Here is a 22,754-nt window from a genome sequence, read left to right on the forward strand (position 1 = left end):
GCAGCCAAAGCAAAAAGGGGGTGCGACTAGTGCAGGTTCCAGGGGTGGGAGGACAGTTCCCGGGAGACACGTGAGGGGCCGACCCACTGGGCACGAACTGTGCAGGGTTGTGCTGCTGCCGGGGAGCCCCCGAGAGCGGAGAGCGGTGAGCGGTGTCGGGGTTCCGGACCTGCCCCTCTGGCCACGGGTCCCGGCCAGGGCCTCCAGGAGCATCAAACCCGGGGGGCTGTGAGCGGCCGCACCCCGGGCCTGGGGTCAGAGGGCGCTGGAGCTTCCTGGGGCAGGGGCCCTGGGGACGAGGAGAGCAGGCGCGGGGGTGGCCAGAGCGGGGAGGCCGCGCGCGGTGGGCCCCGGGCGGTGACCGACCCCCGCCGCCCAGAGCTGCAGTTCGGCTTCGTGACCCTCTTCGCCGCCGCCTGCCCGCGGGCGCCGCTCTTCGCGCTGCGCAGCAACCGGCTGGAGCTGCGGCTGGACGCGCGCGATGTCGGCGTCTGGGGAGGCCCGGGGCGCGGGGCGGGCGGGGACCGGGGGGGGTGGGGGGCTCCAGCTGGAGGCGCGGTGCCCGGGACGGGGGTGCCCGGGGGGGGCCTGCGGTGTCCCGGGGGTGGGGGGTGCCCGGGATGGGGGTGTGCCCGGGGGTGGGGGTCTGCGGTGCCCGGGATGGGGGTGCCCGGGATGGGGGGTGCCCGGGGGTGGGGGGTGCCCGGGATGGGGGGTGCCCGAGGATGGAGGGTGCCCGGGATGGGGGTGCCCGGGATGGGGGGTGCCCGAGGATGGAGGGTGCCCGGGGGTGGGGTGCCGGGGATGGGGGTCCCCTGGGGTCGGTCTGCCCGGCCCCCCGCCCGCGCCGCGCCCCCCCAGGCCTTCCTGCTGGCCTTCGCCTACTACCTGCGCGGCCTCGTGGACTCCACCCTCGCGCGCCCCCCCCCCGCCTCCGCGCCCCCCCCCCCGCCTCCGCGCGCCCCCGCACCTGCAGGTGAGGCCCGGCCGGGGGCGCGCCCGGGGCGGCTGCCGCGGGGCTTCGGGGTCTTCTCGGGCCCGTTTCGGAAAAGTGTTTACACGAAAGTCTCTTTTCCCCTGTGCTCGAGAAGCACCGACGCAACCAACTCAAGACCCGCTCTTAGGAATTTCTTAAGCTGCCCTGTTCTGTGGTTTTGGCCCCATTTTCTTTCCCGATATGGTTCATTTGTGCCTTTTCTCTAAAAATCAGCCCTCTGGAGAAAAAGAAAAAGACTGGTCTTCTGGGGTTGAAATCTTAACTCATTTTTATTCAGCCTTTCTTGAGTTTTAGTGAAGGAATTGACGTCTTCAAATTGACTTGAACACAACCCTGAAAAGACAGATTCCATTTATTGTCCTTCATGTCTAAATATTTCCTAGGTTCAACTGTGATTTCCCTATTTATCTTTGAATTATTTAAGAGAAGGTTCCCAAATGTGGAGTTTTCTTTTTACTATTTTTAACAGTCATTGGTTCTGGTTTAATGGCTTGGAGCTCAGAGAGTTTTGTCAACATGATGGAAATCATTCACGTGTGTTGAAGATTCCTTTATGATGTGTTCAAAATGTTTTTTTCGTTTGTTTTTTTTTGCCTATGCTTCAAGTAAACTTGAAACATTTTCTCTATTAAATTTTGGAGCAAGGTTCTACAGATAACTATTGGGTTGGGCTTCTTAAAATTTTATTGTTTTTAAATTTTCATCCACTTTATTCCTGTTTGATCAGATTCTGATAGAAGTGAGTTAGAATCTTTCCAGGAATGTAGAGCTCTGGGTCTCTTCGTATAGTTCTGCCCGTTTTTGCTTTTATGTATTTTGAGGTTCTTACCTGCATGTATGTTCATACTTATTACATCTTCTTAGTGAAATGATTATTTTTATCATGTAGTAACCCTCTCATCCTTACTGTAAGCTTATTAACATTTTCTTTTGTCTGTTTTTTCCCCCTTTACTTCATTGTGCATGCTTTTGGATTAAGAATGTTTTTGTAACTATTCAAAAAGCATTATTAAAAAAATTTCTTTTAGTGATTTTCTTTTAGATTGGCTTTTACCATTGATATATTTGTTGTTATTTCTACAGCCTTATTTTATGCCTTTTATTTATCTTGCTTTTTCCTTTTAATTCCTCTTCACCTGCCTTCCCAGAGGGATAAGTGTTCCATGTTTCTTTTTCTCTCCTTGCTCATTTGAAACTGATGGTGTCTTTATTATTATTATTATTACTACTACTATTTTAGGGGCTATCTTTTTAATTAATTTAGCACACGTTCTTCCCTCTGCATTTTCCTCATAAGGCCTGAAGGAATTCAGTTTTGTCGGCTCTTGCTGTGCTTGACCAGGACTGTCACGTGCCCTGACAGCTACTCAGCATCATCATCCCACCTTATTACTTTAGAGTTTTAGTTTTACTATTAAGAAACACAAACAAAAAATATTTTTAGCCACCTGTTAATCAAAGTTATTGGTTTTATTAACTTCTGTGGTTACAGTTGTTTCTTATACCCATTGCCTTCCCTCAGTTCATTTTTCTTCTTACTGAAGTGTATCCTTAATAATTCTTTCGGTGAGGATGTTTGGCAAACTCTTTTAGTTTCTAAACTTGTGAAAATATCTCATTGTGTTTTTGTCCTTCAAATATCTGGTATGAAATTCTAGCTTAACAATTATTTTCCCTTGGTGCTTTGGAAATATTACTCTCTTGTGACCTGGCTTCTCGTTGATGAAGCATTTGTAGCATTTAAGATTTTTTCTCATTTTCTTTGGTTTGCTTCACTGTCTGTCAAGGCACTACATTTTCTCAGGGACTCAGAAAGCACCCTTGACCTAGTGACGTCTTCCATCCTGGAAGTGCCTCCACTTGCTTCCTTCCGTCCATGCTGCTCCGCCGGCCCTTCCAGCTCGTCTTCCCTTTAGGCTCAGGCCTCCCCGGCCTCCTCCAGGTCTCTCGAGGGGTGTTCGTGTTCTCACCCCTTTGACCCTCTGTGGCAATCAGGGTGGTCCTGTCACGGCCTCTCCCCATCCTCACAGCCCCTCTTCGGCAGAGGGTTTCTCCCATTCCTTGAGGGTTTTTCCCCAATGACTGTATTTTCAAATTTCAAGATTTGTTTTATTCTTTCCTCACAAAGTTGGCCCTGATAACACTTTCCATGGATTACAACATGTAATTCAGTGTCACAAAATAGCTTCTTTACCACATGAGAAAAATACAAGAAGATGCCAAGGGCTGACACAACGGCCACGCACTCCAGCAAGGCCGAGCTGATTTAGGGCTTATTGTAGGAAGGGAGGACAATGCCTGCAAGGCCCAGCTGATCTCACCGAGGGCTCCTGGAGTCCAGGCTCGGGCACAGTTTTAAGGTGCCCGTGGGGGGATGTCATCTGCGGGGCCCAGACTTATACGACTGTCACCTGCACTGGATGAAACAGCGTTGGCCACCGTGGGGCCCAGTGGGGCCAAGGGGGAGAGTGGGACAGTGCAGCCCATGTGCCCCGCAGGAACCCAAACAGGTCAAGTTTAAGGTGTTATCAGAGTATCCTGTTTGCGGAGAATTCCTGCTTCTGGCCCTGGTGAGTGTAAACCAGGCCTGGGGCTCACGGGACAGAGAGAGGAAAGGAAAGCCTGCACCTGAGACACCTCCACAAGGAGAGCCCTCGAATGGAAGGCACCGTCCCGTAAACGCGCTGTCCGCCGTTACCGTCACCTTTTCAGCAGGTGCTGTTAAAACCCATTCCAGTTTTCCACGATGTGGCCATCGAGTCTGGTAAACCAGGCCCCTTGATCAGAGACCTGCCCCGGTGGGCAAGACTGTCTTAGTAGCTTTGGCTCCAGTGCTCCGGTTGCTTTAGTAGCATCAGCTCCTGTGAGCAGATAAGCAAACCGAGTCCTGAGTGTGTTGACCCTGGTTACCATGTTACAGCCTCCTGGTGCCCCGGTAGGGGCGCACTGTCGTCTACCTGCCAGCTCCATGCTGCGGCGTCACCCCGGCCCCTTGCATTTCGGACTGTTGTCTCCACGCCAGCTCGCTGGGAGCTAAGGTGCTGCTCGCCGCCGCGGCCTGGCCACCGTCCCTCGGGTGTTTACCTGTGGCTTCAACCCCCTCTGACCCTGTGCTGTTCGTTTTTTTAAAATGTACACCGGCGTGTCCTAGTTTAACTTAAACTTTAAATTCCCACAGGGCTTTTTCCCAAAGGGCAGGACCCCAGCCTGGAGCTCTTTTAACAGTCCTGCTGTCCGTAAGGCATTTTCCTGGCTGGATGCTCAGGCCATGGCCGCTGCCCTGGGTCGGCATAACCCCCTCCCGGGCGGTGTCGGGGAGCCAGGCAGGCCCGTGGCCGCTGCTGCACTGAGGGGTCGTGTGCAGGGTGGGCCCGGAGGCTCGGGGGCTCCAGGGGCTGCTTTGCCACCCGTGGGAACTGGTCGGATCCCGGCTGTTTCAGCGCTATTGCGGGGCTGATGTTTCTGTCCTGAATATCCGCAGACCGGAGGCGAGCTTGGGAGCTGCACGGATTTATACGCCGAGTTGCGGGTCCAGCGCGCTCCTCTCCGGCCTGGAGGGGCCCTTTTCTCTGGCCAGAAAGATGGGGCTCCCCTGGAGCTGCACCCCGCACTGCGGCTCCCCTCGGGACAAAGCCTCAAAGAGAAGGGGGGCACTTCTCCCAGTCTTGACTCCCCTCCACAAGCCGCCAGCTTTTGCTAACTTTTCAGGGTCCTCAGGCACTTTTGCATTTTGCAAGCGTTTTAAATTGTAATCCCAGGGGAGACGGCCCATAGTGGCTCCCTCCTGTCGTCCACGACGGGGACCCAAACGTGGTCAGAGAAATGCACTTTGGTGCGTCTCTTTCTGTTACTTGTTGCTTCTTGCGGTTTTTGATCACATTTTGACTTCCTGTGGGCCCTTTTATCTTCCTTATAGGCCAAATATTGACTATAAAAATTATTTGAAATTATTTGAGGCCCTCTTTCGGGGGAAGGGATTTGTTGTTTTTTGCCTTTTTAGCACGCGATTGAACAGTCCCGGGTCCCCTCCGCGTTCACAGGGCCTGAGCTGCGGCGCCGTGGCTGTGCCGCCCCCTCCCGGGGCTCTGGGGTACAAGCCCCCCGAGGCTGCGGCGCCCCTCCCGGGCTCCCTTCCGGGTCAGCCGTGTCCCCCGGAGAGCGCCCTGGAGCCCTGGCCTACTTCTTAGGCTTCCTTTTTTTTTTAATATCATTTTTTATTGTGGAATGTAACATCTACATAGAAATGATAACTTTCCAAGTGCAATTTAACAAGTAGAGAGCAAATTTCAAAGAATGTTATGGGTCACAGTTCCGCAGTTTCAGTTATTTCCTTATTGTGAAACAACATATATGCAAAATGTAGTAACTTTCAGAGTACAACTGAACAAGTAGTTATATAGGAAATTTCCAAAAATGTTGTTACATAGTTTCAGTTATTTCATTATTGTGATACATACAAGGTGATCTTTCAAGTTACAATTTAATAAGTAGCTGTAGAGCAAATTTCAAAGAATGTTGTTACCATTCCACCATTATTCAGTTCTTTCCTTCTAGCTGTTCTAATACCCTAGCAACTAAGAAAAAGATAATTATATGAAGATTCAGTGTTCATAATCCTTTGTTAAATTCCATCTTGTCTGTTGATGCCCCTTCCTCTAGTTTAATCGCTTTCTGATCTTTAGGGATGTCTAGGCAGTGACCCCCTAACTTGGTCATGTTGAAAAGGGGTGCCAAGTTGATGAGCAGAGGGGACCCATCTGGTTGATGTTCTTGAAGAGGCTGTTGCTTCTGGGTTTTGGGACTTAGCTGGCATAGGAGTTCTTTGGAGGATTTAAGTTTCTGAAGAATAAACTTAGTGAAACTTTTATAGAGTCTCAGATAGGGACCTGAATATTATTTAAGGTTTTGGGGACTACTTGGGCCTATCATACTGTGGCCACTTGGTATATCTAGGTGAAGCTTGCATGGGGTAACCTCCAGAACAACCACTGACTATTTGAAATTTCTCAGCCACAGGAACCTTATTTTGTTGCCTCTTCCCCCTTTGGTCTCGGCTTCCTTTTGCTTTGATTCTGAGCCCCACTGCCCTTGGGATGGAGGCCTCGCTCCCAGCACAAGTGCCCCAGGGCCAGCGGCTCCCGCTCCAGGACCCTGGTCACCGAGGTGGCCCCACCTGCCTGCGCCATCCTCCCCCCAGGGGCAGGGGCAGGGGCCAAGCTGTCCGGTCCTCCGCCCCCGCACTGCCAACTCAGCTGCTGGCGCTGGACTGGAGTTTTACGGGCTGCTAAAATGTCGGAAGAGGATCTTTTGTTCCCAGAACTAGCCTGGTTGGGAATGTGGGAAAGCTCGGAAGGGCTGATTCCCGAGGTGCCCGTCTCCAGCAGGTACCGGGCTTTCTGGGACGATGACGGGCACTTTTCCCGGACCCACCGGAACCTCCTGGACGCACGCCTGGCCTTCGTTGTCGTGTTTGAGGTGCGTGTGGTCAGAGCATGACGAGAGAGCAGGTCCCCGCAGCCTCTGCCCGGGCTCCGTCCCCAGGAGGCCCCTCGGCGCTGCTGCTCGCCGACCCCACCTGCACCCAGGGCTGCACCCGGCCGAGGAAGGCGGCTTCCAGCACGTGGTGTTCTCCATCGGCCGCGTCCTCGACCTCCTGGTACCTGACATCCTGGAGTCCGTGGAGATCAAGGTGAAGCGCGAGCACTACCCGGCCAAGCGGGTGCTGGCTGAGAACGAGGTGAGGCCCAGCCCCTCGGCCCTGCGCTGCCTGCTCCCAGCCCGGCGTCGCCCCCGCCGCCCGGAGAGCAAAACCCTCGAGCCACGTCGCCCTTCCCTCCTGCCTCTGGTGGACCCAGGCGCTCTCTGGGCCAGGCGGAGGGGAGCCTGGGCCCGCAGGCCTAGGGACCACCGGCAGACCCCTCGTCGGCTGCCCCTGCTCTGCTCACTCGCCTCCCGGGTCCTGGCCGTGGCCCGTGGCTCATCCCCCCGCCGCCGCCAGCCGGAGCTCACGCCACTCGCCATGCTTTCCCCTTCATTCCTACAAAGCCCTGGGCACCCCTCAGAGCCGAGACCTGTGCCCCACTTCCTCTTGGAGCTCTCTCTCGAGTTTCCTCTCGATGTCTTTTAATATTTGAAATCCCCACCAAGGTGGCCGACCCAGCCAGCCAACACCCCCCCACTCACATTTACCCAATATAGAACAAGGCCCACCTGCTCTCAACCTGCCCCGCAAGTCGGACAGAGCCAACTTCCCTTCTATGTTGACAAAAATCATCTGTTGTCTCTAGAAGCTTGAACCTGCTTCCACTTCTACAAGTGATCTGGCGTCTTCTGTGCAGCAAACTTCTGGTGTTCTGAATAAAACGCTATAACCTACAAACTTGACTCAGTTTTCCAACACCCTGGTCCCCCTTGCTGCTCAGGGCACCCCTGCCCCAGGCCCCGCCCATGACCCCCTCGCCTCATCGCCACCACCCGCCTCCTCCCCCTCCACCCAGGCTCCCTCTGTACCCCCAGGGGACTGGCCACTGGCTTTGCTGTGCCTGTCCCTGAGCAGTGGCACTGCCAGGAGGCCATACCCCACCCCGATGGTGTACCCCGACTTTTCTGGTCAGCACACCCCCATCCTCCGTGGCGGCTGTCTCACGCCCTTCCAGTGCTCTTGGCCTGGTGGCCCGTGGCTCCTGACGCCACCGCCTGTCCCCCATCAGCAGCATGCTGCAGCTCCCCTGCTGGCCCTCCCCAGACAGCAGCCCCCGGCCCGTGCTCACCCCCAAACGCTGCCTGCAGTTCAGCCTCCCGGGGCCTGCATGGCACCAGGCACACGGGCACAGTCACAGAACAAGAGCTCACATTTCAGAAATGGAAGCAAGTGTGTTCTGTAAGACCCAGTGCCTCCCCTCAAGGATCCCCCTCGCTTACAAGAGCTGCTTTCAGAACTGGGGACACGGCCTTGGACCTCTCCCCGCCACCCCCAGCCGCTGTGTCGCCTGGCTCGGCCTTGGTGCCTGGGCCGTCACACTGTCTCCGCAGGGCCCTCCTCCTGCCACGGGCTGCCCAGGGAAGTGCCCACTGGCGCCTCCTTCTGCCATTTAAAAACCACCCTCACCTGCCCCAGGCAGCGCCTCTACCAGCGGCTAGGCCGGCCGAGAGGCTGGAGCGTGGCCGATCGCATTTCTCGGGGGCCTCGTGCTCTTCTCTGACGGGCGCTGTCCTTTGTGGAGGGCTCCTGCAGCAGAGGTGAGACGGGCACCAGGCTGCAGGGCCCGAGTTCGAATCCCAGTTCCGCGCAGCAGTCAGCGCGGGGATCTTCCCGAGCAGTGAGCGTCGCCGCCAGAAGCAGACGCAGCCCACCCCCAGGGCCCGAGGCTGGACGCCCAGCGCAGGGTGGCAGGCGCTCCCCTCCCTGAACAGACGCCACAGCGGCCCTCCTGCCACTGCTTTGGTTTTGGCTGTCGGGACTAGCACCGTCTTAACCGCAGGTGCTGGGGGAAACACGGTGCCCCAACAGGCACTGGGCCTCGTCCCAGCTGGGTCCAGCCTCCCGTCTCTCGGGGTGACAGGCGTTCCTCCCACGAGCCCTTCTCCCCCAAGCTCAGTGTGGCCAGGAGCGGCCCGTGCTTGTGACCTGCCAGGGGCCAATGGGCAGGAGCCCCCCGTGGGCTGGGACCGGTGCACTTCTGCGACGTGCGGCTCCTGTGACAGGCGGGAGTGAGCGAGCGAAGGCCTCGAACCTCGAGGCATAGCAGGTGCAGCCCGCACAGAGGAAAACAGCCGGTTTCACTGAAAAACTCTGCTCCCATGTGTCCCAGTCTGGGCAGCGAGGAGTCCCGGGACCATGTATGTCCCGCGGGCCCTCCCCGGGGCAGCTAACAGAGGTGAGAGCCACCACCTCGTGCACTGGGAGAGCTACACAGGGACGAGAAGCAGTGAGCGCACCCAGGAGCCAAACGCACACCTGCCTCCACAGCACTGCAACCCACCTGAGAAAAGATGCCCCAGCATGCCAGGTACGTTTCTGGTTTTATTTTAGAATTTATAAAATTTCAGCGTCATTGTATTGATGAGCCTTTACATGGTTGCATATCGTCTCCAAATGCCAGTCAAGGCCAAGGGATGGGCTGCAGCCTGGAGACTTGCGGTGTGGGGAACATTCCACGAAGAGGCCGCTCACACCCCGCCTGGGCCCCCCACAGCCGAGGCCGCAGGGCCAGGAGGCCGGGTGCAGTCACTTCACACCTTTCCTAACAACCAGAAAAGAAGAGCACGGGAGCCCCGAATGGTGCGGGGAAGCGGAGACGGGGAAGCGGAGACGTGGGGGTGGGGCCTGCACGCTGGAGAAGGGGCAGGAGCGGGAAGGGGCTGGAGGGCAGGGGAGGGAAGTGGCTCACGAAGAGGCTCCAGCAGTCTTGAGACAGAGAAGAGGCAAGAGGCCCCCTCCCCTCCAGGCTGGAGAAGGGCAAGGAGGCGCCAACCCGTGCCCCCTGCAGCTCTGCCTGGCCTGGTGGGCGCAGCACGTCTCCTACCCCAACCTGCGGCGCCTGCCAGCGGGCACAGCTGAGGGGACCTGAGCGAACGGAACCTGCCGAGGCAACTGGGGTCAGGTCAGGAATCTCCGAGTCCAAACGCCCAAGCTTGAGTTTCTAACGCTGGAGAGGGACTGGGAGGTTCGGCAGCTTCTCCAGGAACCAAGTGTCTGGGACGGGAGAGCTTGTGAGGGATCCGTCACCTCCGAGGGAGAGAGGGAGATGGGTGGGGGGTGGACCAGGGCGACCCCCACACTAGCACGGCCCCACCCGGCCCTGGGTGCTTCTCCGAGTGGCCAAGCGTGACCGCCAGAGGCTTCCACAGCCTGGACGCAGAGGAGACCCAGCCAGGGGTGGGGTGGGTGTGTGCACCCCGGCCATGCCAACCTCCCGCTGCCGCAGACAGCGCCCCGCCCCAGAGCCACGACACACACGAGCAACCCAAACCCCGAAACCAAGAGCCTGTGTGCGGGGACGGCATGAACTAAAGCACGCGCCACTGCCACGCCAGCTCTGAGGTAGAAAGAAGGCAAGTGTGCACAGAGCATTCCGACAGAGAGAGCAAGCATGAGCGAGCTGAAGGTGGTTTACAAAAAAAAGCCGAGCTGTTGCTTAAAGGCTCGTGGCCCTCACTGAAGGGTCTCTCTGCAGCCCCCGACCACCCCTGCCCCCCGCGTGGGCTCCCTCGCCCAGTTCTGCCGTCCGGCCCTCCTCCCGAGGGGCCACAGTGGGCACTGGGGGGCTCTTCTCTCCTCTGGACCCAGTGCAATACGGCACCCAGGGCCTCCCGCTGCCCAGAGGCTGGTCCCCCTCCCCACCCCACACTCGGTGCTAAGTGGGCGTCTGGCAGTGGGAGAAACCTGCTGGCCCTCCAGGCAGGAAGGTCTGGGCCAACAGGCAGAGAGAAGGAAAGGGAGGCGGGAGAAGGAAGAGGGCAAACGTTTTGGCTTTTATAAAGTCAAGGGAATTTATTTCCTGAGGTCACGACACAGGAAGTGGACGCCTCGCCATGGCTGCGGACTCTCGTAAGGAAGGTCAGATGCATGCGGGTGGACCCGGAAGCTCAGAAAGTCTGAGCTGTTTTATTATGAAATGTTCCGTTACCTTTGCTTAGTGTTTAAAACAGCAAGAGCCTGTCCCGGAGTGGGGGGCAGCCGGGGAGGGCCCCAGCACCCGACCAGGCCGAGAGCTGGCGCAGAGCCGGGCGCGGCGGCTTCACCACGGGACCTCGGGACGGGGACGGGCGTCAGGGGACCAGGCTCCAGCCGCCGCTCAGATGGAACAAACCGTGGTGTGGGATCGTCAGCAGGCTGGAGCGTTTGCTGCTTTTTGATCATTATCGTTTGGGGCCCCAGGGGAGAGTCTTGGGGGCCACTTGTGCCCCGAAGCTGGGGAACTCTTCAGAGCTGCTCATGTCAGGAGCCTGTGGGGAGGAGGGCACGGCCTCAACAGAGGCCCAAGCGGTGCCGCTGGGAGACTCGGGGTGGGGGGCAGTGCCAGGGAGGCCTGATGTGGGGCCCCCAGGGTGGAGTCCGGGTCCCTGGGGGGCAGTGCGCAGAGGAAGTGCCCCTCACCTTCTCGCTGCCGCTGGCCGTCCAGGGAGCGTCCCTCACCACGAAGCCCCGAGACGGTGCCTTGGACTCCTCGTGGGCCGGGGGCTTCATGTAGGCCTGCAGTGCCTCGTTGTCCACCACATCTGCCAGCTGTGGGCACGGGGCGGTCAGCCCAGGCTGCGTGGCACCACCCTAGTGGGGGGCCCTGCTCCCCACCCCCAAACTCACATATTCCTCCTCCAGGTTAAGGATGTGGTCGATGGCTTCCTCCACGTTCTCCGGGAGCCCGGTCACGGTCACGCAGTTGGGGTCTGGGGCTCCGCTCTGCGGGAAGCGGATGTCCACCTAGAAGGAGCACACTCAGCGGGCTCGGCCAGCGCTGCCCAGGACTCGGCCACAGGGTCACCACAAGGGTGGCTGGGGACAGCCCCTTCCCAGTCAGAGAAAACCTAAAATTCTGCCTTCAGGGCTGTTCCCTTGAGAACGTTGCCACCTCCATCGCGTCGAGCTCGATCAGTGACTCGAGAGCACCTCCTCGTCTGGAGGCCCAGGCCCCCACGCCCCAGCACCCATCCACGCGCGGACCCCACAGCCCAGGAGGGGCACCCCCAACTAGACAGCGGCCCCTCCCCTGACCCCCAGCCCCTCGCCGCCTTGCAGGCGAGCCCCCGCCTCCCAGCGGGTCCCACGGGCAGGGTGAGGGGTGGCAGCCCCGCATGGGCTGGGCAGAGGGCGTGTGCTCCCACGGAGGGACCCACCTGCGTGTCTGGCCCAGGCCCTCACCTTGAACTCGTCCATGACCTTGCGGACGGCTTTGCCCCGGGCGCCGATGATGCGGGCGTGGACTCGGTGGTCCAGCGGGACGTCCTCGGACACCATCTGCTCCAGCTCGCCCACGATCTTCAGGATGGCATCCCGGGCAGCCTCGGTGTTCTTCTCGTAGCCTGTGATGGTGATCTGGTCCTGGGGCTGAGGGGAAGCCAAGAGCCCAGGGGTGGGTGGAGGGCCAGCCGGCCGGGGACGAGCCCCTGCCCGTGGGGTGCTTGGTGGCCTCGCTGGCCGTGAGGGGACTGTGCATTTTGTCTGAGGCATCAGGGCCCAGGCGGGTGGGCAGGGGAGCAGGTGCAGTGCCGGGGACCCCAGAGAAACCTGAACGTTTGGTGTCTCCACACCTGTTCTGTCCCCCAGGAACCCCTAAACAAGGCTTCCCCTGGGGCTCAGAGAGGCCCGGGCACAGCCAGAGGCTTTTTAAAGCTGCACCTGAGGGGCCCCAGCTTCCACCAGCAGTGATGAGACCGTCTTTCACCTATCACTGCTCCCAGTTAGGTCAAAGGTCACCAAGAGCCACTACCCCAGCTGCCCCTGCCACGTCCTCACCTGGTTCCCATCATCCTTGTCAGGAAACTGGATGTTCACGTCGTGCTCCAGGCGGATTTGGGTGATCACGGCCCCCTTCCGACCAATGATCTTGGGGTGGTATCTGGGGTCTACAGAGACGCTCAGCTTGAAACTCCTTAAGGCCTGCAAAGGAGACATCTGCGCATGAGGCAGGACGGGATGTGGCAGCCTGGGGCCTCTCACCCACAGCAGGCCCACCCACCCCATCCATCCCAGGCTTGGGGTCTCACGTGTTACCTCAGAGACCAGGCCACATCGCTGCTCTTCCCCCCAGCAGTGCCTTCCCCACCCCGTGGCCCAGAGCGGTCAACACCCCCCAGCCACCTGCAACCCCTGGCCAGTCATGAGAAGCGGAGGGCACGCCCAGCCCCCGTGCAGTGCGAGTCCCTCAGCAGTGGCGACCGCGGCGACAAGCTCGGCCTGAACGGGCCGTGTGGTGCCTGAGTGTAAGCCCATGTCTGGACGGTGTCCTCGGGCGAGGAGGGGAGAACAGCCCAGGTGCTGAGGGCGGGGTGCAGCCCCTCAGCCCTGGGAGCACATTAGGGGGGTACAGACAGGCCACAGGCCCCCTCTGCCACCAAACCCTGCTGCCGACATGAAGAAGAGCGATTCCTGTCAGCGGAGAATTCAGTCACCCCAGGCACAATCGGTAGTGGTGTCTTGAGTTTTCAAACATGTCCCCACACAGCACACGACCCCAGGGTCTCCATGTCGGCTCTTCCAGGGAGGTGAGTGGCGCTCCCACCCGACTTGACAAGCAGGAAAACACGCTCGTCAGCAGGCAGTGACCCCACACGGGTCAGCGGAGGCCCCCAGGGCCCAGCCTGGACCTCTGCGGACGAGCTGAGGCAGGCTCTCTTGGCAACAAGCCCCAGGCCCCCCAACCGTCGCCCCCACGTGAGAGTCTGAGGTGCCTCTTCTAACTTGTCTTACAAGGAACTGCCAAGGAACCTGGAAGGCTGTCGTACGAAAACGAGTCACTTCCTTATCGACAAGAGAACACGGCTCTTCATGCTGCGGCTGCCGAGGGAGGCCGGCCACCCCCAGCACCCCCAGGACCTGACCGCACCCGCTCCCCGGCCAGCTCCCAGGTGACAGGTCTGCGGTGCAGCCGGGGCTCCGGGAGACATAAACCTCCCCTGCGGTTCTGAGGCGCAAGCACGGCGGGAACCACGGCTGGCCCCGTGCCCGCACTCACCCGGTCCTCCTGCTCTGCCTGCAGCTCCTTCACCCGATCCAGGAGCCCGGCCCGGGCCCGGCCCAGGTTGGCAGCCAGGCCGGTGATGGCAATGACGTCGGACTGCAGCTCAGGGGCGGGCACCTGGATGTTCACCTGCAGGGCACGGGCACACCTGCCTTAGCCCCGCACGTGGGCCCAGGCCACCCCGCCAAGCAGAGGAGGAACGCGTCGCTCTGCCCCCGCCGAGGCAAGCTAGGAAGTCCCATCCCTCTGTCCGACCCGAGCAGCAGCCACAGACCCGACTACGGCTCCAGCAGCGAGGGGTGGAGCCCACCTGGGGGGCAGGAAGTTACAGGGAAGGAGTGCGCAGTGTGACACCCCCACCCCAGGCCCGGCGAGACCCCCAACGGCACCACAGCCCCCTGCCCACGGAGGCCACCGCTGCGTCGAGGAGCCAGACCTGCCCCACGGGCCTTGCCGAGTGTTACAAGAGTTCACAACTTTCCTAAGAAGCTTTGTGTACAAAGAAAAGCTTTTAAAAACACATCTCAGGCTTATTTAACCCAAAGAAGGAGGCTCTCGGGCCACTGGGGTTTTGGCTTGCTCTAAACGTACCAAACTACCATGTACTGTGACAAGGAAAATCAACTTTTGTTTTTCAATCTACATTTATGACCAAAGTCAGGTAAATACACCTGGTTTACGTTAACAGTGATTACACATCTGTGGTTTCAGATGTGCGATAATCTGTACAATGGTTCATTCTCCTGTACACCTTAAGCAAAACCAGTTATTTTTTCAATACAGCTCCTTGTCTTAATAAATATGTAATATAACTTTAATCAAACTCCTAGTTTGTGTACTTGTAAAATACAAAGGAATAAAACAAAAAAGCATTTTCTGGAGTTTGAATTTTGCATACTCAAGGTGAGAATTAAGCTTCAGATACACCTGTAACGTTTTATCTGGGGGCAGGGCAGGGAAGTGGCTGCTGGGTTGGATGGCGAGAGGCGGCCCACGGCCCACGGTCCCTGTGCCACTGGCCCAGAGGTGTCGAGGCAGCACCCAGCCACGAGGCGCTTGGCTCCCACCCAGGACTCCGAGAAAGGACATGGCACAGAGCGCAGGACAGCAATGCCTTCAGAGAGCCAGGGGACAGAGCCCTTCCTGAGACGGCCTCACCTCAAACTCGTCCATCATCTTGCGAATCCCACTCCCTTTCTGCCCAATGATGTAGCGGTGCAGGTCAAAGGGCACCTCCACTTCAATGGTGACAGGAACCAGTGCCTGCAGGACAGTGATGGTCAGGCAGAGGGACGGGGCGAAGCCGGAACGGGCTTCCTTGTGAGGGCTGGGCACTACGGCAGAGGCTTGGCATGGACACAGAGGCCTTGTGGGTCAGCAGAGAGCTCAGCGAGAGGGCTGCTGTGGGGGGACGCTGTGCCTTCTGTAACCCTCCGGCCATTCAGCCAGGACTCATAAAGCCCCCAGGTCTTGGCACGGCAGAGAACCGTGGGAAAACGGGGCGGAGCCCAGTGTTTAGGTAATGCCAGAGGACAAAACTTTTTGGCCCTTGTCCCCGGCCTGTTCTCCTGAATTGCAGCAGGTCCCCTTGGAAGGAACGTGGGGCATGACGCCTTTCCGTAAGGTGGGTGTAAAGCCCAGAGGTGCCACCAGGCTCCAGGACACGCCTCCCTAGGGCTGCGGGCAGGGACGAGCACCCTCCCGGCTGCTGGCTCACATGTTCTGTCCCTCACATCCCCGACCACCTGCCACCTTCCGAGATCCCCTTACCTCCATCGTGACCTACCCACCCCCCGTCACAGGCTTTGTCTGTCTCTCTACAACGTGCCCACACAGCGCCAGGTCAATACTCACTGCCCTGACCCAGCCTCCTGCATGGTGAGCCCGGGAAGGCCTCACTGTCCTGCTGCACAGAGGGCACCCAAGGCCACAGGCCGCAGCCCCACAGGAGACCCCCTGCTCCATGCTCCCTCCACGCCTGGATGACCGGGGCCCACGGGGCTGCCTGACAGGGAGCAATTGGGCAGTGGGGCCGGGGCACAGCTGCCAGACTCGTGAAGGGGGCAGGCAGACAGCAGGCCCCTCTCTCCCCACACCCCTGCCCGCAGGAAGAGGCCGAGGAACTCGGGTTGCAGGACAAACGATGAGAGCCACCCAACCACCCGCAGAATGTGCCCGGGCACCTTGGGGGGCTACTGCCCAGCCCTTCTTCAGGCCCACCCTGCCCCACAGTGCCACCTGGGCCAGGGCAGGGGCTGCACACACCTCAAGGGCCTCCTTGGCGGCCTCACACTTCTCCTTCCGGCCAGAGATGACAATGATGTCGCACCTCCGAGGGGAGCTGGGGTCGGCCTCCTTGGCGTCGCGCCCCTCCCCAGGCTCGTCCCCGTTCTCCTGGACAGCCAGCTCGACGCCATGAACTAGGAGAAGAGGGGAAAGCAGCGCATCACAGCCACCGCGAGATCCGAGCTGAAGCGTTTACTAAGCGCCTACGACGAGCCGCACGGGAAAGAGGGCTCAGGAAAGAGGGCAGGGACAGACCCGCATGTGCCTGGGGAGTTCGGCGTGGCTGGGAGACAGACGAGACAACGTGCACACAGCAAGCCACGGATGGCTCCAGGCACGGAAGCTCTGCAGTGCACAGTAATGCTGCACACACGCCCAGCTTCTCACTTTAAAATGAGGCTGCGGGGGTCTCTCCCTGAGGCGGACATAGGAGGGGCCCACTGAGCATCTGCAAAGCAAGGCGAGAAAGACCACGTGCAGCGCAGCTCCCCACCTGAGGGGCAGCTGGGACGAGGGTGGCGGGAAGGGGCTTTCAAGAGATTTAGGAGAGAGAACGGGGGAAAGTTCAAGAAATAAGGAAAGCCCAGAGTGCAGGGATGCAGCAAAGGGCACAGAAGCATCGTTTAGGGAGTGATGGGACCCGGGTCCCCACGGCGTTGGGTGAGTGAGCAGCGGCAGGGCCTGGATAGTGGGCGGCTGGGGCGGGCCAGGTCCTAGGCTGGGCGGGGCCTGGGGGGAAGCTCTTGGAACTGGCCAAGTATGAACGCGAACTGCAAATTACTTAAAAGCACATATCAGGGAGTTTCTCTGCTCCCAGGAGACACCCACTTAGAGCAAAGACGGTCTCTGCAAATCACCCTCGACTGACTCAGAAAGAACGAGAGTGCAAAGAAGCAGGTGGGTGGTGGCAAAGGGTGATTGTGGATAATGGGCATGCAGAAATGTTCTTTATAACCATTGCTCATAATTTTTCTTCAAGTGTGAAATCATCAAAATAAGTTCAAATAACTATTCAAGTGTGAGACCCGAAAGTGACAGCTGTAATGCAAATCATCCCACGGGAAACAAGAGGACCCAGGGGCTTCAGGGTGAGGCCCGGCAAGCTCCGTGCTGCTCCAACCTTGTCGCTGGCCTGCCAGTCCCTATGGCACTCGAACGACACGGGTCCCCATGTGGCACAGCCGACAGCCCCCCCAGCTCCCCAGGAGGGCCCTAGGCCCCGTCCCGCCAGGCCGGGTGGTGGGAGCTGGGTGACGCCTCAGCAGGAGCTGGGCCCTGGAAACACCTGGTGAGACAGTGGGAAAAAGGCCTCCCACCCCTCCTGCTTCTCAGGAAGAACCAAGCCACCTACCTGGGTTCTCCTCTCTGTCTGGGAACTTGATCTGAACGCTGTAATCCCGAGTAATCTGCTGGATCCTGGACCCTTTGGGGCCCATGACGGAGCGATGGAATTTCTGGGGTATAGCACATTCGATCGTCACCTGAGCTTCCTGAGGGATGCACAAGGGAGGAAAGGAAGTGAGCCCTCGGCTCTCACACCGCCCCCCTTCAGTCCTTCCAGCCACCTGGTGGAGGAGACCTTCACTGCCCAATGGAGGAAGAAGGGGTGGGCAAGGCCACAGGGGAGACGCAATCCCTAAGAACTCTGTTGGAAAGGTTTCCCCAAACACTCCGAGAAACCTGAGAACCTGTCCGCACAGACAGGGCTGCCGTCTCCCGTCCCCAGAGCGGGGCGGGCGCGTACCAGGTCCGTGATGATCTCCTGGATGCGCTTCTTGGCGGCTTCCACACAGTCCTTGGCACCCTTGAGGGTGACCCTGTCGCTCTGGGTGCCGGAGCGCGGGAAGCTAACCATCACACCGCCGTACTCCTCTGCAATCTCCCGCAAGACCTGGCCTCGCCGGATGACAAAGTGGCGGTGGTGTCTGGGGTCCACCAGCATGGAGTCTTCAACCACGTTGTCCTGCGACGGGAGCACGTGGGGAAGAAGCCGTCAGCCGGCCGGGCAGGGGCCATGCAGGGAGGGCACCCTCCCCGCCGGCCCCGGGAGCCGAGCCTCACCAGGTTCTGGACCAGTGCCTCGAGCTCCCTCTGCGCCTCCCTGACCGCGTCCTCCTTCCCGATGATGGTGATCAGGTCCTGGTCCCTGTCCTCGGCCGTCGGAAAGATGACGCGGGCACCGGTGCTGTCCCGTACCTTGCGGATTCTGCCCCCGCCCTTGCCGATGAGGAACTTGTGGTACTCCGGCTTGGCGCGGACGTCAACCGTGAAGCTGTTGGTTTGCTGTGGGAGCCACCCAACACCCGTCAGCCTGAGGCCCACCAACCTGGCCAGCAGTGCAGGTGGCACTCTCCTCACATAGCCACCAACGCTCCTGTGTGGGCCTGGCCTGCTCTGACGGCGCTAACCGCAGCCTAACCCAAACAGCACCACGGAGAAGAGGCTGCGCACCGTCCACAGGCAGACGGCAAACAAAACGGGGGACACGCGTGCAACAGAACATCACCTAACAGCAGAAAGGAGCGCCGTTCCGACACACGCAACAACACAATGAGCAGTGAAGACATCACGCTGAGTGAAATGAGCCCAACGCAAAAGGGCAGATATCGTACGATTTCTCTTACATGAAATACTTCACATACACAAAAGGTAGTCCCCACAGGCAGTCCTGCCTCCTTTCCTTCCAGGGGTGATAGAAACGAGCGCAGGGCCCTTTCTGATTCTCCTAACACCACCCCATCCCTCCGCCACGCACATCGGAAGGAATGCCCAAATCTGCGAGCTTCAAGAGGCCCAGCTGACCAAGGCCACAGTTACAGACGTGCCCCCAGAGGCCTCCCATGACTGTAAGGCCCTGCATGACACCCAGAAACCAAGGCCCAGTCCCTGGGGAGGCTGCCACAGGGACACACCAGCTCCAGCTTAACTCACAGAACGCGTTCTTCTCTCTCCTTCCTCCGGGCCTTGAATCTGGCCCACAATCACTAAAGAACACAAAGGAAAAGAAAAGAAAGCACCTGCCAACACGTGGAGTACTAAGTAACTGAGAGGGCACAAAGCCATGGTGGGAATCTTGGACTCTTCGGACAAACACACACAGAGCACCAGATCCACCCCAGCACACGGTGAAAGGCTGGCGCAGCACAACCAGGGGGAGCGCGCTGCAGAAAGGCAAGCAAGGCTGGTTCAACATAAACCAGAAAAGAGAATCCATGTCGTCTCCTCAGCGGGTACAGAAAAAGGACTTGACAAAATCTGACATCCTTTCTGGGGGAACCAAACCCAACCCAAACCCAAACCCAAATCCAGCAGACTCAAAACAGAAGGGGCCCCTCAACCTGATGAAGAGCAAGGAGAGACCCACAGCGGACGCCATCTTCAACATCTGCTCTCAGCAAGCTGTCCACACGAGGAGCCTCCGTGATGCGAGAGGACAAAGTGAAATAAGAGGCACACAGACTGGGAAGAAAAAAACAAAACTGCCTATCTGCAAACAACTTGATTTTCTATTTAGAAAACTTACAAAAGTCTGTAAAATGCTACTAGAACTAACACAAGCATACAGTGTGGGCGCACAAGTAAGGTCAATATCTAAAAATCAAATGTGTTTCTACACACTAACAATACACAACTGGAAACTGGAATAAAAACTACCATGTACAACAGTAATAAAACTTTACATGAAATGAAAACTCAAAGACAACCTGAAAATATGGGGAGATACAGACCAGAAGATTCAGTAATTGCTGAGATGTCAGTCTTCACCAATGGGGTTCTGTGTTCTAGAAACTGACAAATTGATTCCAAAATGCTGATGGGAAGCCAAGGATCCATAACAGCCAAAATCATTTTTTATAAGCAAACCCGAAGGACTCACAACGCCTGACTTCGAGATGCATATAAGGCTGCAGTGTTAAGGCATCATGCTGCCAGGTCAGAAGACTGCGGAAATGGACCCATACATGGGTCTGACAAAGGAGCAAAGGCAGGTCAACGGGCATTTTCTCAGGGTGACGGCCACATGATTTTTGATTACGCTGTTCTGCGTGTTTGCCAAAATTCGGAACTATACACCAAAGAGGGGAAGGTTCCCTGTGTATAAATTATACAAAAAAATGAAAGAAAATCAAAAAACCAGAGAGCAAATTTCCTATATTCTGTACACAGGCATGCAGACCCAGAAAGGCCCTTAAAGACTGTCTGAACGTCTGACTCCAGATGAGAAAACCAAGTCCCACAGAGAGAACGCAGGTCTGGGGTCACAGAGGAAGGAGGCGGGACCAAAACATGAAAGCTGGACTTCTGTCTTCTTTCCTTACAACACCACGTTTACTTCTCTGACCCTCAGGGTTGGCTTCTGCAGCCTGAATGCACGAAACCCCCCAAACACCCCAATGAGCACAGCAAGGGCAGACTCAAAGAGGCAAAGAAAAGGCAGTTCAGGTTTTCCACAGCGAGGACACTTGAAGCAAGACACAAGCTTCCTGTCAAGTGACAGAAGGCAACCCATTCCCCAGGTGCGAGCAAGTCCCACCCAGGTGGAGGTGCTCACCTTCTCCTCCGCCAGGTGCAGGAGCTGCTTCTTGGCCTTCTCCACGTCCGAGGAAGGCCCCCTGATGACAACGGTGTCGCTTCCAGATCCTTCCACAGGGAAGTGAATGTGGACCCCACCGCACTCCTCCATGATTGAGCGGATCAGACGGCCCTTGGTGCCAATGAGGGAGTTGTGCAGCTTTGCGGGGATGGAGACCTCCACCTCGGCGATGTTGGCCTGGGATCAAGCACACAGCAAGAGCAGGTCATGTTTCCGTGTGGTAGGAAAGCGCTGGAGGTAGAGTTAGACCACAGTGTGTGCGACCATGTGCCTGAAGAGGGGGCCGAGTCCCTGTGCCTGTAATGTGGGTGGGGGGTGGACACACAGCTTGGAAAGAAGCTGCAATTTCAGAATGTAAGATATGGTTCTTTACATCTCCTGACAAGCCTCTGGCTCTAGGATGCCTACATGCAAACTTTTCTTATTCTCCTAGCCAAGATGAAGCAGCAGGGACTGGATTTACCCTCTTACCTACAACAACTTTAAAAAGCCAACAACTGACAAAAAACATGAAACAACAGTTTCAAGACACGAGAGACGGGAAACAAACCAGGTGAGCCCTGCAACTGCCTCAGCTTCCTGCTATGCAAGAGAGAGGGGGGGCTGGCAGACTCCCCGAGTGAAAAAAACAGAGCTACTAATTCAGGGAGATCAAGGCACCTACGGTGTGTGGGACAGAACGCTGGAGAGGAAGAGAGCAGCGCAGACAAAACCTCCCAAAAGGATCGGGGGAACGGCGCCCGCACTCCCACCGTCAGCACCCGCCCCGGCAGCCAGCCTGGGCTACCTCGGCTCTGCGGCACCCCACGTGTGGTCTTCAGGGGGTCTCATCCCAGAAGCAGGAAACAATTGGCCACAGACTTAACACTGCTCTGACTCTAACAAATCTTAACAACTAACTTAACGAAACTCAAAAGTGTGTACAGGAATATAAAAGTACCCAGCATCCAATAAAGAATTCCAAATGTCTGGCATCCAATCAAAAAATACCAGACATGAAGAAACAACCTGGAATGAGGAAGCAATCACTAAATCAAAAACAACTCAGAACTGACACAGGTACTAGAATGAGGAGACCAGGACACTAAAGCTAAAGGAAAGGCTGAACATATTAGTCAAACACAGAGATGAGATAAAGAAAATTAACAAACTTAAAAACACATGCAGAAAAAAAACCCACCCCCCAAAATAAACACATCTTCAGTGACCCGCAAGACAACTTCAAGCAGCCTATTATGTGTGTAACTAGACTCCCTGATGGAGAGGAGAGGAAGCAGTTAATGGAAAAAAATTTAAGGAATAATGACCAAAATTCCAAATACATTAACTCCAAACCCACACATCCAAGAAGCGCAAAGAAACATGAGGAAAACCTCCCCGAGGCAGGTCACAACTTGCTCAAAGCTGGTGAGAACCTCGCTGCAGCTGGAGGCAAGATGACGCTCTGTGTCTGGAGGAACAAACCCAAGCATGCCGTGAGCTTCTCCAGAGAACACCAGTGAGAAGACAGTGAAACAAATTCTTATGCACCGAGAACAAAAATTCTTTTCAAAATGAAGGCAAATAAATAAATTTCAGACTTACAAAAACAGAGAGTTCATCACCAGCAGAGCAGGCTTACGAGAAATGTGGAGGGACCTCCTGCGCACAGAAGAAAACTGGAAACAAGGGTCTACAAGAAGGAATGAGGGACACCAGAAACATGGGTGACCTGAGATTTCCTTCTCACCATTTAAATCTTTTAAAAATATAACTGAGTGGGCCAGCAAAACGGTCAACAGGGTCCTGTGGTGCTTACACATGTGAAGTAAGAGGCATGACAATGAAGCCCAAAGGCTGGGGCGAGGGAGAAGTGGAAGAGGGAGAAGTTTCCTAAACTACACCTGGACTGGTATAAAGCCACTTCACAGTACACTGAAAAACCAAAGGTGTACACTATAAGCTATAAAGCAACCTCTAAAATAACAAAACAAAGTCTAATAAGCCAACAAAAGGAATCATAAAAATACTCAATCCGAAAGAAAGGCAGAAAAGAGAAAAAGAGGACAAAGAGCAGACGCAACACATAGAAAACGAATAGCAGGATGGCAAATTTAAACCCAACCATAAAAAAAAAATCATATTAAATGTAAACGGCCCAAATGTTCCAGTTGAAAAGGCAGAGGTTGTCAGACTCAATAAAAAAGCAAGCTGCCTG

General features: G+C 57.0%; 2 protein-coding genes across 4 annotated transcripts in view; both read right to left on the reverse strand.

The window, feature by feature from the left end:
• Positions 1-6,014: 6,014 nt before the first annotated feature.
• Positions 6,015-8,820, reverse strand: LOC119544775. Its single transcript, XM_037850313.1, has 2 exons — positions 8,106-8,820; positions 6,015-7,350 (listed from the first exon to the last, which is right to left on the reverse strand). The coding sequence occupies exons 1-2, from the start codon at positions 8,738-8,740 to the stop codon at positions 7,281-7,283; spliced, it is 705 nt and encodes a 234-aa protein (XP_037706241.1). The 5' UTR covers positions 8,741-8,820; the 3' UTR covers positions 6,015-7,280.
• A 1,643-nt stretch (positions 8,821-10,463) lies between these two features.
• LOC119544039 (high density lipoprotein binding protein) overlaps positions 10,464-22,754 on the reverse strand; it is an 88,065-nt gene continuing 75,774 nt past the window's right edge. For all 3 annotated transcript variants that reach the window (XM_037849060.1, XM_037849059.1, XM_037849061.1), the window contains exons 17-28: positions 20,516-20,734; positions 18,025-18,246; positions 17,708-17,926; positions 17,315-17,453; positions 15,943-16,097; positions 14,836-14,940; positions 13,672-13,806; positions 12,453-12,596; positions 11,859-12,044; positions 11,304-11,420; positions 11,097-11,225; positions 10,464-10,945 (exon numbers count right to left, since the gene is read on the reverse strand). In XM_037849060.1, coding sequence (XP_037704988.1) covers positions 10,859-10,945; positions 11,097-11,225; positions 11,304-11,420; positions 11,859-12,044; positions 12,453-12,596; positions 13,672-13,806; positions 14,836-14,940; positions 15,943-16,097; positions 17,315-17,453; positions 17,708-17,926; positions 18,025-18,246; positions 20,516-20,734 — 1,857 coding nt within the window. In that variant the 3' untranslated portion in view covers positions 10,464-10,858. The remainder of the gene's footprint in view (positions 10,946-11,096; positions 11,226-11,303; positions 11,421-11,858; positions 12,045-12,452; positions 12,597-13,671; positions 13,807-14,835; positions 14,941-15,942; positions 16,098-17,314; positions 17,454-17,707; positions 17,927-18,024; positions 18,247-20,515; positions 20,735-22,754) is intronic.

Source organism: Choloepus didactylus, chromosome 9 (genome assembly GCF_015220235.1).
Source record: "Choloepus didactylus isolate mChoDid1 chromosome 9, mChoDid1.pri, whole genome shotgun sequence".
In the NCBI taxonomy this organism is placed as follows: Eukaryota; Metazoa; Chordata; class Mammalia; order Pilosa; family Megalonychidae; genus Choloepus; species Choloepus didactylus.

What these genes read in the sequence shown, in the direction of transcription:
- LOC119544775 (XM_037850313.1), bottom strand. Translation starts at nt 8,740, where the DNA reads ATGCCTCGAGGTTCGAGGCCTTCGCTCGCTCACTCCCGCCTGTCACAG. An exon ending in AGAGGCGCTGCCTGGGGCAG is followed by an intron (nt 7,351 to 8,105) that starts GTGAGGGTGGTT and finishes CGTTTTATTCAG; the next exon opens with AACACCAGAAGTTTGCTGCA.